The 21,950-nt window shown below is 33.3% G+C and overlaps 1 protein-coding gene across 1 annotated transcript in view; it reads left to right on the top strand.

Moving 5' to 3' along the window:
* The first annotated feature begins 323 nt into the window (after positions 1-323).
* jbug (filamin-type immunoglobulin domains fbug) overlaps positions 324-21,950 on the top strand; it is an 85,458-nt gene continuing 63,831 nt past the window's right edge. Inside the window, exons 1-11 of the mRNA XM_068772796.1 lie at positions 324-438; positions 11,456-11,751; positions 12,183-12,363; positions 13,655-13,754; positions 16,434-16,576; positions 17,137-17,360; positions 18,745-18,886; positions 18,968-19,131; positions 19,696-19,871; positions 20,550-20,662; positions 21,654-21,835. Coding sequence (XP_068628897.1) covers positions 11,536-11,751; positions 12,183-12,363; positions 13,655-13,754; positions 16,434-16,576; positions 17,137-17,360; positions 18,745-18,886; positions 18,968-19,131; positions 19,696-19,871; positions 20,550-20,662; positions 21,654-21,835 — 1,641 coding nt within the window. The 5' untranslated portion in view covers positions 324-438; positions 11,456-11,535. The remainder of the gene's footprint in view (positions 439-11,455; positions 11,752-12,182; positions 12,364-13,654; positions 13,755-16,433; positions 16,577-17,136; positions 17,361-18,744; positions 18,887-18,967; positions 19,132-19,695; positions 19,872-20,549; positions 20,663-21,653; positions 21,836-21,950) is intronic.

The following is a 21,950-nucleotide window of genomic DNA, read 5'->3' as shown; positions in this document are numbered from 1 at the left end:
GTAGAAAAACATTTTCTGCAATTCATTCTGCAATAGAGACCCATTAAGCGAAGAGCCCATGCATTCCATAAAACGCGTTTATGTGTAATTTTACTACTATTATGTGTTCCGCTGAAAACGTAATGATACCATGCCTTCGAGACCATATGGTCGACATGGGCGACAACCATGTCCAAAGACATAAATGGGCACGCCGGCGTCACAGATGGAATGCTATTGCGACGCCGGGGCAGCCTTGCCGCGGGAGGGGAGAGGGACACTCCCGCGCAACCTGCCTCCGTCATGCCTCACGTTAGTGTTTCGCCCGCGCATGCTAGCGACTGTACGCTCGCACTAAGTACATTCGGGTGATAAAGTCCAAAACATCGCACATCAGTGACGAAGTAATAAAGTGACTAAACAAATTCAAGTGATATTATATTAACATAAGCTATCAAGGTAATAAGTGAAAATGCAACTTCTACACCGATTTTATATAAGAACTCACTGCAAGGGCGTTTACAAGTCAAAGCAGCAAAGTCATAACGCTTATCGATACAATGACCATTTCTTAGCAGATGACCTAATATAGATTATAGGCACCGTTCATTGCAGTATGTGAAACAGGTGTATCGGAGACTTGTGAATGAGTTTACTATAATAGAGCGCGACCGGTTTTGTTCTTACATAACAAATGTCTAAAAGAGTCGTGCGTCTCGCAGCCATCGCACGACTTCCACAACGGGTGATGGGGTGACAAAGATTAAGATGATTCGTAATGACATCATCGTGTTACAAACGCACACCGCCTACAACAACACGCGTCTCGAAAGGCTGCAGTGACTTATAAATTTTCCGAATTAAAATTGGTAATCATTCTCTGTTAAAAATACACTTAGCCCACTAATAAATATGTGTGTAGTTAACGTATGTTCATGATCAAGTAAGCAGCGTTGATGAAAAAGTAAACCTAAGCTACGCTTTCGAACAAACCAATGAACAAATGTTTGTCATGATTTGTTGTTTCTTAAATCTACTCATTCTTATTGCGCAAATGTTTTAAAATTTTACATCAAACGTCATTATATTCTATCCTTAAGTTAACTGAAAAGTTTTTTCGCTTCCGAAATAAATGACGTCATAAAGTTAGTCTGGACCGCGTTTAAATTTGCTTATGCACATATTACTTGAACTTGTAACCGAAAAACACGCATGCGAATGTGGGCAACCGGTTTCCGCCGCGAGTAGAAAAGAAAAAATATGTCAAGCGGAATATAAATAGCTTCTCATTGCTTTTGTTTACACTAAAAGGGATCAAGGCCATTGAACTTTATACCTTTTGCAAAAAAAATGAGCAAAAATTGGAATCGATTATAATTCATACGTAAAAGATTTAAACGAATTAAATATTCCCTTCATTATATATTCCAAACATTTCTCGACAGAAACGAGTGTGATTTAGGCTAAGTTACTAGATTTAATTTCTTCTCTCTAATTAACAAAGAACTGACAAGAAGTATACAATTAGGGAAGACATGACTAATTTAATTTTATATATGAACTTAAGTAAATGCACAAACTACATTTATTGAAAGTATGGATTTTACAATTGACATTTAACTGTCGTTTGAATAATGACTGATGTTGAACAATACATAGTAAATAGAAGCTGATTTCAAATCAAATTTAAGCTAAAACATATACAAAGCGAACTGGTATGGACATGTATGCACATATGTACAGACAAATCTTTCTACATCGATGGTTTCACACATTATTGGAGGCAGCGGAGCACGAAGCACATCGTTAGGCACTCGCTCGTTAAAAATAATATTATACAATAAATTTAGCGTCAACTCCATTTTATTTTCACATGCGTTAGATTATTCAGTATTGTTTACACATCAGTTTCAAAATATTTACTGACGAATTAAATTATACATAGTCATTTAGCTGTGTAATGTTATATTTGTGACGTACTTGTTAAAATTTCTTGGTAATCAATTAATTTTTAGTAGTGATGCTTGTTTCAAATATATCGCAACGAATCGTACTGATTAGCCCATATAAAGTGAACCTAATTAAAAATTATGTATCTCATAATCCATTTTAAATAATTGTCATCGTAACACCTGAATAATCGTCTACAATGGATTAAATAAAATAAGTAAAATAAAAACGTAGAGACTGTAGAGTTGTTTAAATGTCTCGGTCCCGTGGAACCATTTTGTTAAAATAAAACTTTTATGACATTTTACTGGCTTGCAGTCGTTTTGTGGGGGGAAGATAAGATTTGAAGGATTCATGACATCTAAGCGCAATTGATCAGGTCAGGTGCGTGTGCCATCAAAATAAGGGTATTTTATAGGCAAATGCTGTTATCTCAAGTTTTAAGCGGTATCGGGTACTCAACAGATATACTTTTAGTTTATCAGTGCAATACACAGATAAAAAAGTAAAATGAAAAAAAAAAAACAATAAACACGTAATTGAATACGTGTTTTGTAATTAAATTCTCGTGCAAACATAAAATTGGCGTTTATCACGAAGTGTTGTAAAGGGAATGAAGGGCAGAGAAAAACTGGAAGCGACAAGCATGAGGAAAACGTTTACCCCGCACTTACCGTCGTTACTTTCGAGAGGGCTGGGTTGTCTCGTTTTCGCGGCGCTTATTAAAAAACTCGACAGCGTTAATAAAACTGAAATACACATTTGCAATGCAAAATATGGGAGGTTTAACATTTAAAAATTAGCTCTTTAGGAAAAATCTTGAGTGAATTCAATTAATTATTTTCACTGGTATAACTAAAAGAATATTGTACATTTTAACTGTGTATAGCCAAAACTAGGCTATTAGTCGGACAAAAAATGTGTATAGTGTAGTGGTTATAAAAAAAGTGTTGCTTTAATTTTAACAATATTAACTTCACTTTCACTTGTTTTTAGAAATAAAATTGAGTGTAACTTTATTTCTAAAAACAAGTGAAAGAATCTAACGAATATAACAAAACAACATAAGCATAAATTACGAGTGTTTGTTTCCATTCAAAGAGTGAGATTGTATTAGCTAGTATAATTATAGTCAAACTGACGCTTGTTTATGAAGATGGAAACTGTTTTTTCTATATTTTTCTACCTGCGTATATAAAAATATGTCATTTATTCTCATGAATGTCCAAAATGGTTTAAATGGAGTTTCATATAAAATTAATCTAATATTACGTATAGTTTCGACTGTGATAAACATTTCATTACACTTTTTAAAATATATATTCAGCTTTACGAAATATTACTTATAAAGAATATTTGCGTTATTCATTATGCCGACACAGATAACATTTCTTTAATTTCATCCAAAATTGGTCTAAATCCTACCACGAAATGTGTTTGTATAATACGTAAAGTGTATAATATACATAATCAAGTATGGTACAACTGATTAAAGTTCACTTGGCTTATAAAAAGCACCAAACTTTTAATTTGATTGAAATATATCAATTTTTAAGAACAAATACAATTAATTTTAAACAAAGAATGGAATTGTCGTAGCTAAGACCAACACAATGCTTGAAGCAGGACACTTCCTTCCTTTTACCTTCAAACGCAAAATGCAAAGCATTAGTTAGCTATGGCCTTGTAGTGTCCACTTTGCCTTAAATATTATCATTAAACTGACAACACCTGGTCGTAGGTATCATAATTAACACCGCCAACACACATCAACTTTATTTAGTTGGTGTACATAACAGCATGTCTACGATACAAAACATACATTTAATACATAATTATCCCGAGGCAAGTTTTTACAGCTATTGTACTTAATAAACGTTAAAGATGTTATCATTTGTCTTTTCTGCACTATTATAAAATAACTGGAATGAATACGAAATATATAGTATATATAAAAGTTTATATTTTTTTTGTCAATGTGTTAAATTTGTGGAATATAATCTATTTAATTACAATAAGTCGTGCACCACTACGAGGGCTACTTTCGAGAAATTTGAATTGTTTATAAACTTTTCCATTAATAGGTACTTATCTATATATACATATTAATGGAATAAACACATTTGAAAATTTAATTTAACTGCTCAAAATGTAAACGGAAATGGAAATAAGAGAATTGACCTTATAATGTGCTACATAAATGCAGAATAGTCTACTAGACTTACTTTATATCATCATCAGCTGACCGACACCCATTGCAAGGCATAGGCCTCGTTCGAAGATCACCACCATCACCGGTCTTACTCTACCGCATCCAGCTTCCCGTGATGTGAACTTTGCCGTCGTTGTTATACTTCATATGTTTTGATATTATAAGACTAATCGTATTTGATGACGTAGTCAATATGTACAATAATCTTATGGTTTATAATTTCCTAGATAATTAATAAAAGAGTATAAAACAGAATAAAAGAGAATACATGTGATTTACCTAGGCATATATCCAATGTCCTGCGTATTACGTAAAGTCAAACGCGTATAATAGAACATTAATAAGTCGATCAAGTAACCAACTGTGTAATCACAATGAGCAGTCTTGTATCAGAATTAGTGGACGTAGTAATTAATGTCTTAACCTTGTAAAGTATGATGTATAGATATTACAGCATCGAGTTTCGTTAACTTTTGTATTATTTTACCTTTAAAAATATTCGATTTACGTTTAAACAACGATATTTATAATACTTTTCTTTATACTCCACATCTGATATAATAAATAAAGTTACCACTCTGAAATACATTAATTAATATTTTCTATTACAATGCGTCAGGCCAATAAATTCTAACAGCCAGAAAGTGTACACGGATAAATAATAAAGAACAATAAATTTTAATATGTATATATAGAAATTTTGTAAACGCTTTTTCTTCTTATATATGTTGCATATTACTTCCCCAGGTAGACCGACGACATGGTCGACATATCATAACATAGTTTAAAAGTTTTACATCTATAACCAATCATCCTATATATCTGATATAAACTTGTCGACGTAAAAAATGCTAAATATGTTCTTTTATGGGTAAATTAAATTTAACATAGCAAATGTAAGAACCGTGTACCACTGATATCTGTCTAAACTTTTAAAGCGAGACGCCGCATACGATATCCTCTGGGCACTGCTTTAACAAGATTGCTGCTGACGTGTCCTATCAAGATCAATAGGCGATCCTCAAGGGACTCAATAAATCCTGTACCTTTGTGGAGAACTTCGATAAAACTCTATGTTATGTTAGCAGTCAAGATCCAATCGACTAAAAGATTGTTTTCAATAAATAGTTCAGTTCAGATTTTTCATTACATTATTACATTTAATATATATTCTTATGAAGTAAAAACACTTTTATATCCATTTCTGATACGCAGTATCGAAATAAATAATAACAGATTTCACTACTTTTTATTGATGTAAAGCGAAGTTTTGCTACGATATGGCAATGCTGTCTTCTAGGCTAGAGTGATTATTATTTTCATGGACATTGAAGCAATTAGTACATATAGAATTTACTGCATCTTGGGAAATTAATGTATATAAAGACTACACATGAATAAGTTATACAACCTATTTCACAAAATAACTAGGAATATTATCGTATTAACTTTGAATGCGGCGAAACTCAAAAAAATCTCTTTATCGCTGAAGGACGAGCCCATCAAGAGCGAATATTAGCTAATTCCTGGAACGGGCCTCTAAAGCAGTTTTGATAGAAATATTTAAAATTTAGCTAGGTGGGTTTGTCCGATAAATATGAGCAGTGAGTTGCTAGAATCCTCCCTAGGTCTCTTAAGTGGTGACCCACGCGAAGAGTAGGGCTCTCTCAACAATGCGACGGATCTGGCGCCGGCACAATTAATATTTATGTACAATACTTACGTATTACTAATGTTTTTATTCCATTATTCTACTGTAGAGATACCAAACTAATTTTAGGAAGCCTAAATCGATAAAGCGAACCCGTTATGCATTGTTGGAAATGACATAACTGTCGATGTTCCATGTCAGAAGAGAATTTACAAAAAGCATATGTCGTAACACGTATCTACAAATGTATATAGCTGTTCATGTCCGACAAGACACAGCGGCTATGAAAGTATTCATCAACATTTATTCCTATGTCTCCAAGATTGGGCAGAGAGCGTCCACAGTACGACGCCATCCCGAGCGGTCTTGAGCCTCGCGCTTTATTTCGCTTCAAGTCATTCCAACTGCCTTCACTTCTGCAGAGATCGTCCACCGCCTGGTTTGCTTTGGGCGGCCACGTCTTCGCTTTCCTTAAGGATTCCATTTTAGGGCTTGCCTCGGTATGTAATCAAGGTCCTTTCAGAGCGTGTGGCCTATCGAGTTCAATGAAAGTATTATAGTCTGTTAAATGCATAGTGAATTGTCAGTCATACGCCTTCCTAAGTTCGCCGGAATGACCGGTCCGGCATTGACTTTTGGCAACCTTGACTGGATCCTCTGTCCACATAGTGGGGAGTCTACGAGTATCCATGTGCATATGCACATTTAGTACATAATAATTTATCATAAATATATATTTATGATAAATTCTTATCATAATTAAGACCACAGTAGGCGTTTATCTTACATGTTACTTATCAAATAGCCCACACAATTCAAACGTCAATTGCACAATGAAATAAAATGTATAATAGTGTAGGTGTGAAATAGTCAATCACGCTTTCGATGACGACACAACCATTACACAAAATAACTACTATATAACAAAAATATATAACTAAATCTTATTTTTGTTATAAATATTAATTGAGTCAATAATTATGTTTCATTGTATTTAAATATTAGAAGCGTACAAAACATTTTTGAGATATCATTTTGATAATTATGGCCATCATAAAGCAAAGATCTCTTGTAAAATTATTTTTAATGTATTCTGTTACTATCGTATTATCTATTATCTGACGAGAACTCGAAAACAATGGTTTTTAATTAATGGAATGGCAGCAATTTACTTTGCAGTTGCAATTCGGTTATCAAAAAAGTATAATCAAAAAAGTGAATATATTGAAAAGATTTTAACGTAAATTATACACTCATATATATATATATATATATATATACATATATATATATATATATATATATATATATATATATATATATATATACTTCTGCAACAGTACTTATCCTTTTTTACATAGACTAATCCTTTTTTTCTCAAAACTTCACTTCACCTTTAGGATGTTCATTGGAAGACATAGACCTCCACCATGATGGAAATAAGTTCCAAATCTTGCCATGACTGGCATGCAGGTTGGCGAGCGCGGTTTTTATTTATTTTAGATATGTTCGGGAGATGTTGTTGCCCATCTCCCGCAATTTTTTTTCTCATATAACTGTAATTCATTTGTTAAAAATTTAAGACCAACAAAATTATAGACAGAAGCTACTTTTACACAAACATAGTTAAGCTTCAATATTTCTCTAACTGTACATTCTTTAAAGAGTCCCCCGACATTTCTCTCCTGGAGCATTTTGCACGCAAAGATTTAGGACTGATTAGGGAGAAGAGTAAAATTAAAACTAACTTATTCCGTCGACTGCAAAGGTAGCCCGACTCCAGATATTGTACCATTCACTGTATAGACATCAAATACCTTTACAGTGTCGTCTTTTTGTATTAAATTTTATATATATTAAATTAAAATATGAAAGCAGACGATTGCTCAGACACATTGATTAGTCTTGTGCACCTGTAGAATAGAAATATCAGTGCGCCGTTAATTCCATGATTTATGCAACATTCTGCAGAACCACATTTCAAAGGCATCGGTGCGTTTACATTTTCTCTTTTATCGTCCTCTTTTCTACACAGTTAAGCAATACTAAGTATGTTACATAGCAAATATTTTTAATATGTTCTCTACATATATAATTTTATTAATATTTACCTCACTGTTTGCTACCTTCCATGCCAGCCACCTTTACCTGGGACCAGTGATCCCATAGTTTTCTGCGGGTTTTCTTGGTATTCAGTCTTTTATCTCTTTAAACTATAATTAGCTAACTAGCTGCCAAGAAAGACGGTGTCAGCGTAATTTTCTAAATAAAAGGCTTACATGAAATTGGTTGTGCGATCGTGATAAATATATCGAGCAATTCACACGAACAAAAAGGATGCTAATGTATTTATAATAGCTATAAATTGTCCATTCATATGAAGCTGTAATAATTTCTGTAATGATTATATGTTACTTTATATAGGTCTTAAAATAAAACGTGCTGGATATAATTATCTTTCATGTCATCACTTTTTTAACGTTATTGTTGGAAGGACTTCTCAACATCTGGAACCGAACTCATGAACTACGACTGTAACTTGTCTTGACTGAACCCTTATTACTATTCTCTCCTAGCGTAATGCTTATAATCAAGTCGAAGATATCTGTCGAATATTTAACAAGAGTAATGTTATTAAGCTATGATATATCAAGAAATATTTTTTAATAATCGCTTAGTCGCTTTTAAAAATTACTTCGACAGTCCAAAAAAATCTCATCATCATCATCATTACAGCCATGAGAGGTCAACTGCAAGACGTAGGTCTTTCTTAGAGATTTTCAACAGAATCGTTTTTTTTTCGCACACCTTTTTACCTCTTCCGTTAAATTGCAAAGACTTTTCATAATACAGGGATAACAATTTTTCGGTTTGATTTTTCTTAACATTACTACTATTTTCTTATCTTAGGCTTTTCTACTCTACTCTAATCTCTTCGTAGTTATGTCAATCTATCTTTATGTTTAAATCCTTCTTACCTTTGCCTGCTTACCACACTATTGTAAAAAGCAGGCAAAGGTAAATATCAACAAGATAGGTTGTAAGCGACTTGCATCCAGTGTCTTCCGATGACTTTAAAATGGTTGTCTTTCCACCTTGTAAATGGACCTCCTGAGCTTGACTACCCACATCAAAAGCCTAAACATATCAATCAATCAATAATCAGCAAACTTTTTACTGACAAAATTTCCAATAACATTTATAGATACATAGATGTAACTAAGAATAAAATATCTAAAGCAACAACCAGTGGTGCTTATCATGGTTTTAAAAGATAACAATTCGAAAATCACAGATTTTTTAACACAATGTCATTTAATCATAACGTTGTCGTCATGAAAGGCACATTTCCCCAAACAAAGTTAATAACAAGACAAACGAATAAAACAAGCAAATAATTACGAGTCCACATGTCCTACGGACATTGTAACACTTCCTACCTGTTTGTGCAATATTCAAATAAGATCGAACAAAGGGATACCGCAATCAAGTCCTAGCAAACACAAGGTGGGATTCCAACGAAATGAATCATTCTGTTTACAAGATGACAGTAGATCATAAGATACAACGTGAATTCCTGCATATAATGCCTACATTACAACGTAACGACAATCGCAAGATCATCACCGGAGGTTGTACTTTGCTAATGACATAAGTCTTGGTCATGACCGACTAAAATAGAAGTGACGCGTTGTCGCTTCAAAGCCGTCGCTTGCGGTAGCTGTCTGCCCACAAACGGTTCTTTATAACTCAACATTAAATATTAATACTTATTGACGGACCTATTTAAACGTATTCCTTCCCACACGGATATGTTCAGATAAATATTCCAATTGTGTTGTTACATTTGTTGTCAGGCACGAAATTTTTTTGATCTTTTGATTTTTACTTAACACAATATACAGGGTAACGAAAAAGAAGTTATAGGTTTTATAAAGGAGTGAATGCATAGATCATATGTCAGTAAAAGGCTTTAAACCTGTTATAATAATTTTCAGTCATTCCATTTTTAGAATTTTGAAGACGCTTTTTTTACTAACCATTGTTTTTTTTTATATAAAGAGTGCTAGGTATTAATTGACCGCACATGTGCTATACATTATACTTTCAATACATTATGAAGACTCGTATTCGTTTTACAGCAAAAACTTTAGAGCCAAACATATTTATTGTTTAGGGTATTGATATGAATCTATACTATAAAAAACAAAGCTGAATGAAAATGAAACTATATTTAAGTTTAAAGCAAGAAGAACATTCGTTACTGCACAGAAGATTTATATAATGAATTTAAGTTATAATTTTTTTTTAAGATCTTGTGATTTCAACGATTCGACGTTACAACCTGAGTCTAATTCGAATTGATGAACGATATTTGCTTTTATTTAAACGTATTTAAATGTTTAATGTTTAATATACCCACCCCACTTTTTCACCGTGATAGTTTGTAATCTGAAATTAGCAATCATAAGTTATTATATATGAGTATATTTTTTTAGTTTAAACGTTAGACCAACATGCATTCAATTCTGTTTATTTTTATTAATTTTTTGAAAGCAAAAAATCAAGAATTACAGACAATTTAAGGAAGTGTAAAGATCGCATTGACATTACCATGAATATATAAATTAAATGGTAATCCCTTAAGCCCTCGCTAAGATTTTTATTACATTATATATATTGGTTAGATAAAATTAATTAACTTGTGTTATGAGCTCTAATGGATTGTCCTATCTTTATTCATAATATACAGGCTTGTTGGGCGAGTAAGCCTTGTAATTTAATATGTAATATAATGTAGTTATCTGAACGGAAACTTCATTAATGAAGAATCTTTAATGAATCTACAAAATTTTTATCAGAGTTCTGTTTACCATAGCACTTCCAAAATGCCGCTGTTATAACGCTAGCAGATAGCCGTAATTTATTAAATACAAATAATTGGAGGGCGCGATTGAATGTTATATAACATAATAGAATTCGGAGCAATATCAACTCTAATTTACAAAGCCTGTTATTAATTGAAAGGCAGTTACGCTAATGCGATTTTAACAAAATTTTAACGAGTCTACAGCATTCAATCATGTCAGTATAATCTTCCTCGCTGATCTAGCGTGAGCTATATTTTAAAACGTTTGCGGAGTGCTCGAAAAAAAGGTTCAGGAAGTATCATAAATCACAACTTAAGTGACAATACGTCATCAATCTGCTTAAAACTCCAGGAGCTGGGTTCCGTTGACATTTACGTGTATCACGAATCGCGTATTATATCGGAGGTTAACGCGAAACAGGGCGAAGCAACTCTCTTCAAAATATATTTTTGAGCATTATTTACATTTACTAAAAATTGCTTTTTTAATTTTTGAGTTTGTGAGTATAATATAATTTACATCTTTAAAGTTATCGCTGTTTTTGTAATTTGATTTTTTTATTTCAGTTAAGTATGAACAGCACCGTATAAAGCTTGTGACCTTTTTATTATACCGAACCAATTAAACATCAGTATTTATTTAACAAAAATACGTTATAAAGTGCACAAACCATAGTACAATAATAGTTAGACCATATTCAAATTTCTTTAACTGAATGAATTTATGAAACTCATAATTCTCAAAAGGCTGCCATTGAAGAAAAATCGTCTAAAATGTTCTATATTTTTTCAGATGTCGGCTAAAGACGTAGAGATCATAAATACTATAAATGAGTTAAAACTTTTCACGGTGAATAATTGATAAAATTAAAAATGGAGGGAATGCGTGTAACGCATCAAGGTGTGCGGGCGCATTCAGCGGAAGGTTCGGCGGGTCGCATCACTCAAGCGGGCCTCGCCGCGCGAAGCCCTGAAGGCACCGCCGCCAAAGGCATGGCCATTAAGGGTCATGAAGATCTTTGGGTGGAAATCCAAGCTACCACGTTTAGAAACTGGGTTAATGAAACTCTTAAGCCGATGAACATAAAGGTAATTCGTTTATAATTTTAGATAATAAAAATCAACCGAACAAATTTTAAAACGTATGTTGTTCAAAATTTTGACGCACCCAATTTCAAAGGTTAAACGGGGCAATTAAAGTCAAGAGATCAATTAAGTAAATTGCTTAAAATCGTTAAACGTTGAACCGACGCTATTCGTGATTATTTCACTTAAAACTGTTTTTTAAAAAGTTGTTTTTGCATACTGTGATAGTATTAGTAAAATATATTTATTATCTATTTAATAACAGCAGTGGCTTGATGCATGTACAGTCTTTCAAATGATATTTCAAAACTTAATATTATATCGACGTAAATGTTACTAATTTAATTATAGCAACGTCGTTATAATTAATTTATTTAAATAAATTACATCAATATTAACGCATGGTTTACACAAAAATATTAAATTTTACACAGGTTGTAGATTTAGTCGAAGATCTACGGGATGGCACAGTTCTGTGTGCATTGGTCGAAGCCTTGCAAGGCCGACGAATAAAAGGATGGAGCAAGAACCCGAGCAACCAACATCACCGATTGGATAACGTCACGACAGCTTTACAAGCGATCGAGGATGACGGTGTTAAGCTAGTCAATATAGGTAAGAAGCTAATTTTTATGTGACTAAGACGTGTTACAATATACTGTGGGAAAATTTAACAATGACTTATACGAGGCGGCGGCAGAATTACTCATAAAGGTTATCAAGAACACTTACAGTTGTTTCTTACTAAAGACATTACTCACATTTACTCAAATACGTACACATGTTACAAAATTATGAACAATGTTTTTTTAGTTATTTTTTAGCGCTACGAATATTATTACTTCCTAGACTAATTTTAATTTTATTACAGTTTTATTCTCTGCTACGAATTGATCTATTTAAATTCTTCAAATGATTGTTGTTTTGTTTCGATAATGTTAATAATTTGCAAACAAACTTTTCTAGTTTTGTCACTAATGATCGGCAAATAAATATTCGAAATATTAATTCAAGTTACACAGTTACAGATATTAAGTTCACCGCATAATTATTTACTTTTCTTTGCTGTATGTAGGCGATGGTTACACGCGAGCAACTTCACTCTGTTTACTACAACCACATTAAAAAAATAAACATAGAGTTTCTATTACTCTTCCTTCCGTACGGTAAACTTACTAACAACATCTTTTTTACATACTATTACATTACCTTGCATTAATATGTTTGTTGTTGTATTCAACAAAGTTTGCACTTTTTTCCCTCGAGATATTATGATTAAGAACTTATGAGATGTAGTGTGTTTAAATAAAGCCTTATGAATCTTTTATTTTGAACAAACGTTTACTTTTACGCAAAGGATTTGCTGGCGTTTTTTCGCTTTGACGAGAACTATAAAGTATTTTTCAATTATAATAATTTCTACTTTTATAAATACCATCACAAAATTTAAGAGTCTCTTGCTTCTGAACTAGTGTGTGGAATATTAGTGTAACTTACGGTCTTCCAAATCTACATGTTATATTTATATTTGTAGAGAATATCTCTAAAATTAACATTAACTAACTCAATACACAAAGCAGTAGTAATCCAATGGTAGAGGTCTGAGATTTGTGATAGTGCATCGCGGGTTCGATTCCTGGGATACAATCTGAAAAAATCCACAGTTTGCGCATTATTTATATAGAATGGCTACTGCTCACGAAAAAGGTTCCAGAGTATGCGCATGCGAAGCGTGGCAATTATGGTATATAGATAGATTTTTTTGGGGGAGGCCTATACCTTGCAGTGGGCATCAATAAGCTGAAACGATGACTATTGCGTAGACCTCAATTTACGCTTTGCTAAGTTCTATATTTTTGAAAGGGAAAAAGAAAGATTAATTTGCTTTTCATACTATAATTTTCAGGTAATGTTGACATCGTGAACGGAAATCTAAAATTAATATTAGGATTAATATGGTCACTTATTGTGCGCTATCAAATTGGCAGAAGCAAATTCCCACCAAGGTAAGATCGAGTATTTGGCAAAATTTTATTTATTTATACTATTATGAAATATAGATTGTTGAAATATTGTCAAATTTCATGTATATTCAAAAGTAATAAATATATGTGAATACGACGGTTCGAGATTGAAATAGATGGAATGCTCAGAAAGCGTTAAGTGAACAGACGTAGAAACATAATTGATACTTCACCTTGTCTTTTTTACCGATACGCTGCAAATGTACGTGTGATTTCATTTTCACGCATTAATCCTTGTTTTTTTTTTATAAATAATAAAATACTGTCACAGATTATAAAACGCGACAGCCATCCTTAACAATGATTTCGATGAAAATCAATATATAACTAAACACGATTATACATTCAGGTCAAACATTCAATGAATGGCTCATATTCCAACTAAAGATGATTATGAAACACATAGTTTATTTGTAAATATATCCATTTAGGTCTACGTCTTAAAGGTATCAATTAGCGTGCTGCGCCTACGTAAACGAGTTCGCATGGTTGCAATACATCCTAATATAAAGTTATCGAGTCACTTTCACAATCCTTTTAGGAATTTCTTATAAATCATTTGGAAGTGTAGGGGCGGTTTGAACTAGAGACTTTATACACAATAAAAAAAACTAAAGATAATATGTTAAAGATTTATACTCTACTGTATTATAAAAAATAAACAAAAAAAGGTTACTTCTACAATGCATATTTTATAAATTTTCAGATCTTTCATAGAAATGTTTCGAAAATTAGAAAGAGGTAATACATTCCAACGGGCGTTGGAAGCTTATCTTAAACTAGCTATGCGAGAATATAAAAAAAATATTCGAAGATAAATACGTTACATAATAAATGTTTATGGTACACGAAGTTTTTAATTTCAATTTTTTGTTTTCAAGTTTGAAATAACGTAAAAATTATTTATTACCTACAAATAACTTATTATTTACAAAAGTTAAACTTAACTTTATTTTTTTAAACCATTTAACATTTTAGTTATTTAACAATCTGACTGTTACGAATAAAAAACCAATAAAAATCTACATATATGGTTTTCTTTTTGTATTTCCTTACTTTGTATATTTAATATAAATGAAATGGAATTTATTTAGTACACAAACTTGTGAATAGTCGACTGACACTTAATACGTGTTCAAATTGTCACTGAGTGTGTAATTTTTCATTATTATCGTCATCACCTCAGCCGTAGAATGTCCACAGGTAGACACAGGCCTTCCCCCAATAGGACCAGTAAAAAACGGCCTGTGTCCAGCGTTTCCTAACGACGTCGTTGGACATGGGCAGGCCGAGACTCTTACACAGTCCTATCCACTGGTCGACGTCCAACGCTAGGCTTGCCATAAAATTGTCTCTACTTCAAAATCTTCGGCCCTAGCGGCCATCCGTTCTGTGCGCTATTTGACCTGCCAATTTAGCTAACTAATCTGCTAGGTTATATCGGCTACTTTCGGATCTCGTCACTCCAGATTAAATCTCGTAAAGAATTATCAAAGCATAGCCCTATCCATGACTCTTTCATCGGACGATAAACAGCGCGATCTTCCGAACATATTTGAAATAAAAATAAACTGACATCGCTAACCCGCATGATTTTAATGATGCGAGATTTGCCATGCTGCCATTTTATAATCGCCATATGACATAGGCCACCTCCAAAGACTTCCTATAAGACCAATATGAACTGGCCTGCGTCACGTGTTTTCAACGTATTCCCATATGAATAGAGGATGCGTTTTCGAATTATTTCAAAACGTAGTCGTAACTTTTCATTGAATATATCGATGGTTGTAGAAAATATCAACTCAAATCCATTCTTCATTACGCTCACGATGGCAAGCGAATAGTAAATCCGCGCCTAAGTATCTGTAAGTAGGGTTTGAGTACGATCTCCTTAACGTTAGGCAGACATAATAACTTTAGGCTACGGTAGCATTAAACTATGAGTGTGCATTATGTATTGCTCTTATTTTTATAAAAGGTACACGCATGTTTGTCACATTTAGATCTGAAATTAACTGAATAAATTTTAATAAATGTCGTTACGATATTTCGAACCACCCGACTCGTAAATCTAAATTATCTACTGTCCGTGCACGAATATGTCATAAACTGTGTTCGAATACGTATAATTAAAAAGTACAATACAGGTAACCGGGGATTGATAAGATTAATAGATTATTCTATAGGTAAAATATATAACTTGCTTCTGAAAAATTTTTTTTAGCGCATATATTTTATTTTTATTTTAAGGCACGATAATATTATATGGTTGTGAAATTAGTCGTATTGAATCCAAAGTGCGTAGAAGGTTTACACAGTGTTAGATTCACATCAAAAACTTTTCAAAAAGTTATGTTTCATTTGAATTCCACGTGATGTTAAATGGTGAATTAAAATTTTACCGCAAAACATACTATTTTAAATCTTACTGAAATAAGCTCTTCTTAGCTTATAATATAATATTCGTGGATATTATACAAATGTTGTGTAGATTTCGTTTATATCACTAGTAAGAACTGTTTCGCAATTTATTCCATGGGTTGGGTGTTGTTGAAACGAGGTAATATGAACTTTATTTAAATATCATATGGTGCAACGTGGTCGCACAATTGTGGTTGGTTACGTCTCCGTCCTACCAATCTTGATGTTTGTTTACAGGAAACTGATGTTATCGTGGCTGCAGGCAGCTTTACCCGAGTGCCGAGTCAGCAATTTGACGACGGATTGGAATAGCGGGGTTCTGCTATCGGCGCTCCTCGACTATTGCAAACCCGGCGCGTTCCCACACTGGCGCGAACTCAGTTAGTGCAAGCTTTAAACAAACCAAATACATATTTGATACGTTTGCGTCGTTAGGCTAATGTTTGACAAGTTTCTGACTGATTGTGAGCGGCAATTGCAAAATTAATGAGTTTGATTTAATCAACTTAATTAATTGTGTGTTCGGACATAATTGTTTTTGCTGTCAATTTGAAAAGGATTATACTTTTAATATCGAAGTATTCGAATTTGTACACGTTGGCAAAATAAATTATTAATTACGTAAAATATATTTAAAACTGATGCCTTCTTTGTTATAAAGTATATCAATTATAATTTTTTTTCTTAAGCATCGATAAATATATAAAGTTATTATATTGAACGCATATTTCATTACAAACAAAAAGATGTAAGGTAATGCATACATTGAATTTATGTAGGAAGGCGTTGAATATATATATATATATGTATGTATGTATTAAAGAGACTCATTAGAGAAATCACGAACTATGTTTTAAGCAACTTTTTGTCATTAGTAATTTCTCGCTTATAATGAAAATAAAACTTAAGGTTTTATTAAAAATACAATTGACATTTGCAGACCGTCACGAAGCAATAGAGAACTGCCGTCGTGCCATGAAATTGGCCCATCGCGAATTTGAAGTACCAATGGTGTTAGAGCCTGAATATTTGGCATCTCCATGGCTGGACGAGCTTTCAGGAATGACATATCTGTCTTACTTTATGAAACCCAAGTCACCTGGGTACCGCGCTACTTTAGAATGGGTCAACTCTAAACTAGAGAGAGGTGTTACCAATTTTACGGTAAGAGTAATTTTTATTTATTACATGAAAACATTAGAGACTCTTCTGTCTCTGAATAAAATTATGAAATTTGTTGTTTTACTAAATAGAACGTGTCTTTGATAATTAAGAATAGTTTAACTAAGAAAGGGACTACAATATAGCTACTTCCGCTATGCAGCAGTAGTCGTAGAATGATGTGCACTGCCTAGCCCGCTAATAAATGCGCGTGCGACAAACAATGCGAAACACAACTACCACCGTTAATTCACTTTACTCGTGTTTCACCGAGGTGTTTGGCACTGGTCGGTATAACATCTCCTGAGGATGCCCCGTGGAGTAGTGAAACACGCAATTATCAGCGGGCTGGCAGGCGGTGTACTTCATTGCACGACTACTGCTGCATAGCGGAAGTAGCTATACATTAGTCCCTTTCTTAGTTAGGATGGACTTCTGCAGGGTAACATCTGAATCTATTAGATAAATAGGAAAAGTTTAATATTCTTAACACTCCAAAATCAAAATCTTTATCCGGAATTAAAATAATCTAGTGTAAAAATATTACCTGACAGAATTTATCACCATCATATCAGCCGTGGAACGTCTACTACTGGACAAAGTCCTCCACTCTAGATTTCCTTTAGGATCAATTTGAAGCGGTCTACAACCAGTGTCTTTCGACGATCTTAACAGAGTCAACGCTTCTTCTTGCGGCCGGACGGCCCGCGCCACGCTTACCGGTTCATGGACGCCGCTCTAGAACCTTAAGGCTACAACGGCTATTAGTGCTGCGCTATATATTGTTTGCCCACTGCTATGTCAACTTGCCTGGCTACTTTCGATTGTCTACAGATCTCCTCATTCCTATTTCGATCTCGTAGTGTAATCCCATCAACCTTTGTTTTAAACTGCTGAACGTACAATTAAAATTTAGCAAGAAAAAAGTCTATTTAATAACCATCCGTTTACTAAATTATATATACGATTATGATAACTCGTTTACCAAACAAAGTTACTCTTAGTTTTTATTAAAGACATATTTCTATCCTTGTAACTAAAAGGTCACTTAAGAAGTTTTCCTCAAACCATTAGTTGATTAAGTGTTATACCAGAGTATAGTGAAATAATGGCTTTTTCTTTTAATATTTTGCCCTACGAAGAATTATATATGTGATATATAACGAACAGCTAAACTGGTATCGCCTTTAAATTATTGTTTTAGGCACCTAATGGTTGCAATTAAACAAATCATTGAATAGGGACATTCTTTTATTTGTTCAGTTGATACATAATAAAAATCAGTATTATAAATTCTTGATCTATATTAAATAATTATAAAATTATATTTTTCAACACATAAAGTTAAATTAATAAGATGTTCATGTATATAATGTATAATCGACAGACTGACTGGAACGACGGTCGGGCGGCAAATGAGCTAGTCCGAACAATGGGAGGTCCAGCTCCACCACCCAGCAGGCTCCGTCGCGATCCGGCTCGATGGGAAGAAAACAATCAACAAGCTATTGACGCTGCGAAGAAAATTGGTTATTATTATACTATAATATACCTTTTTTTATTTTAAAATTCGATGAAATGAAGATTATTTTATATTAAAAATGTTTTAGGTGTTCAACCAGTACTTTCAGCTCGTGATATGAGTCAGAACGACGTGGAACACCTTGGAGTAATGGCATGGGTGTCTCAATTTCGCAATGTACCTCCGCGACCACCAGTACATGACATGTTGAGAGTTGCTCTTGATTCTACATCTGGTAGAGTAGGTGAACCGGTAAGTAAAAACTTTGAAACAAATTCATCATGATCGTCTTCACTTCAGTCTTAGCATATCTAGTCCACGGCATATAATTTCTCCATGGATTTATAACAAAGCCGGTTGGAAACAATCCGCATTTTCTGACAAAGTCGTTCGTCACCTTGTCACTTACAACGTCTTTTGCTCCCTTATGGTTCCATAGATCTTAGTCTTTACTCTAGAATTTTAAGGTTTCAGCGGCCATCTGATCAGCGCTCTATACGGCCTGGCCACTGCAGTTTTAACTTACAAATAGGTAAATAGGTAATAAAGTAAATTAATTAAATACTACGCTGAATACTTTGAATAATTTAAATTATACGTGAGAAATTTAACACGTTTACCATTGTTAAAATGATTTAGTATAGGCCGTCAAATCATTAAAAATAAAGTCAAAGATAATAATAACGCTCGTCGAATACCACAACTTGAATGTGGTTATTATTTTAATCGCATAAAGTAGTTCAAATTAAAACTATCTAATGCGTTAATATAATCCTGGCGTCTCTTTTTGAAATAAATCAGAATCTTTAATTTCAGACGTACATTAAAGTGGAAAGTATTTCTAGCGAACTGTCCATTTCCGACGTCAGAGTTTCGATTGTAAATCCATTAGAACAAGAATCAAGACTCAAATTAGATTCGAGAGGTGCTGGAGAGTTTATACCCGAACATGCTGGAATGCATGAGATTGTTCTTACTGTTGATGACATAAGGTACGTTTTACATTTTCAAAATATTCCTTTTTCATTTTAAATTGGAATGGTAAAAAAGTCTATAAGCCATGGCTTGTTAAATCTAGAGTTTAGATGTAAGTTAAATAGATTAGTTCGACGGGAAATGGAAAATCTCGCCTTGAAAACTCTAAGGATATTAAAAGTTTTATATTGTTTCGTTCCGATTTAAGATCAAACGGGTTTATATAAGAAGTATTTTTCCTTTTTAAAACAAGAAAATTATAGGCAGATTATTCAAGTGTTATCTGCATTCTAAGCAGCTAATTTTAACAATTACAAATTGAAAATAATAATAGATACATGTCTAACATTAGACAGACGTTGATTATATTAACAAAATTATCGTAAATATATCGTAATATCTCGTTGTTGTAAAATAACTGGACTGTTTTATTAATCACATCATATGTAATCGATATCTCTCTATAATTCTAATGTAATAGATATATCATTTTAAACCTCCATGGAAATAATAGTTAAACTTCCAAAAATTATGCAACTGGGATATTCCTTCAAAAAACTTGTTGTTTCTATGAATCTGTGACTTCATATTAGGTGACCATTAGTCACGTCATGATACAGAAAAGAAATTTTTCAGACTCATTTTAATAATACAAAAGTAATGATTTCAATGTACATACTTTTTTTAATTTTTAGGGTCGATGGTAAATATTTCTTTAGAGTGCTGCCAAGATTAGTGACTGTACAGCCTCCGGGCATGGCACCGTGCGCTGCAGGCAGTTTGGTAGAAGTACTCGTCAGCGCCACAGGTAAACTAAAAACTTAAAACAGTTTCAATAACGATATAATGTTGACTAAGTGTTGTTGCTGCAATTATTTAACTTTTAATAACTTCGTCTTTGACGGGAAAGTTAACATAATTTAATATACACCTTGTCCTATTAATCACCGTCAAACCGAAATCGGCTGAAATGGAATTTTTATCAAATTATGTGCTCCGTATGATAACTACATTAAATTTAAACCAACCGTGTTAAGAAATATATAATATTGATTTTAATTTATTTTCTGGGATTATCCCTTTATTTCTTTCGCTCGTGGAGAAAAGTCCTTCACCTTACTCCTCTGTTGCGGAGGCAAAGAAAAGTTCATACTGGTTAGAGCCTCTTTGTCTAATACAATGCTTTTTGTGAAAACTACGGTTTAACCACTACCCGCCATTGCTGTGATTAGGGACGATTCCGGCTTGACTTTGATTTATGGGACAGCCTGCGCATTAGGACTGAAAGAAATTAATGTGGTAAATAAGTATTCTATAGTACAGTTCACACCGTTACAATTCCAGGTGTGAATTTATTCACTTACTTATTCTTACTTACTTAGACTTACTATCTTCACTTCAAGATTTACTTTAGTAAATCTTGAAGTGAAGATAGTAAGTCTTCGCAAAATAATATAGGTATTAATTATTCTTACAAAATTTAACATTAATCTGAATCGCAATAGGTAAACTATATTTTTTTAATAAGAGTAAAAAAGTACTAATTTAATTTCAAAACATTCTCATATCATAGAGCGTGATAATATAAATTGCATAAATTAATGCAAATTGTGTTTTATCTCAAAGTAAATATTCAGTATCCTCAATATGTCTATCGATACACGCCCGCTGCATGGACGGTATTGTGCCGACTGCATCCAGCTACTTCAGTCGGTCTACCCAGTGAGGGGTCTTTTTAGGATTTCTGTTCAACAGCTGTCGGCTGTACGAACAATAATAAACTATTACTGTTAATGAAGGGGCTCCAAGAAGAGAAGATATCGATGTCACAGCGCACTCGCCAAGCGGTCGCGCTGTACCACTGGAACCGCGTCATCCGCCTCCATCAGCGCCGGGTACAACTGCATCCAGCGCCACCTTCCAACCTGATGAGGCCGGAACTTGGACTATTGCCATCACTTACAAGGGCAAACATATTCAGGTCATACTATGTATAACATCATTAAATTTAAAAATAACCTAATGGAGTAGTAGTGAAACTTATTTACATATTAGCACTCGTGACAGACTTCATACTGTCAAAAGTTATTGACCTA

Source organism: Battus philenor, unplaced genomic scaffold, assembly GCF_028537555.1.
Source record: "Battus philenor isolate CCGP_79_NKW_IND1 unplaced genomic scaffold, ilBatPhil1.0.hap1 SCAF_5, whole genome shotgun sequence".
In the NCBI taxonomy this organism is placed as follows: domain Eukaryota; kingdom Metazoa; phylum Arthropoda; class Insecta; order Lepidoptera; family Papilionidae; genus Battus; species Battus philenor.
Note: the sequence above shows the minus strand (reverse complement) of the source record. Positions and strands in the feature narration are given on the sequence as shown.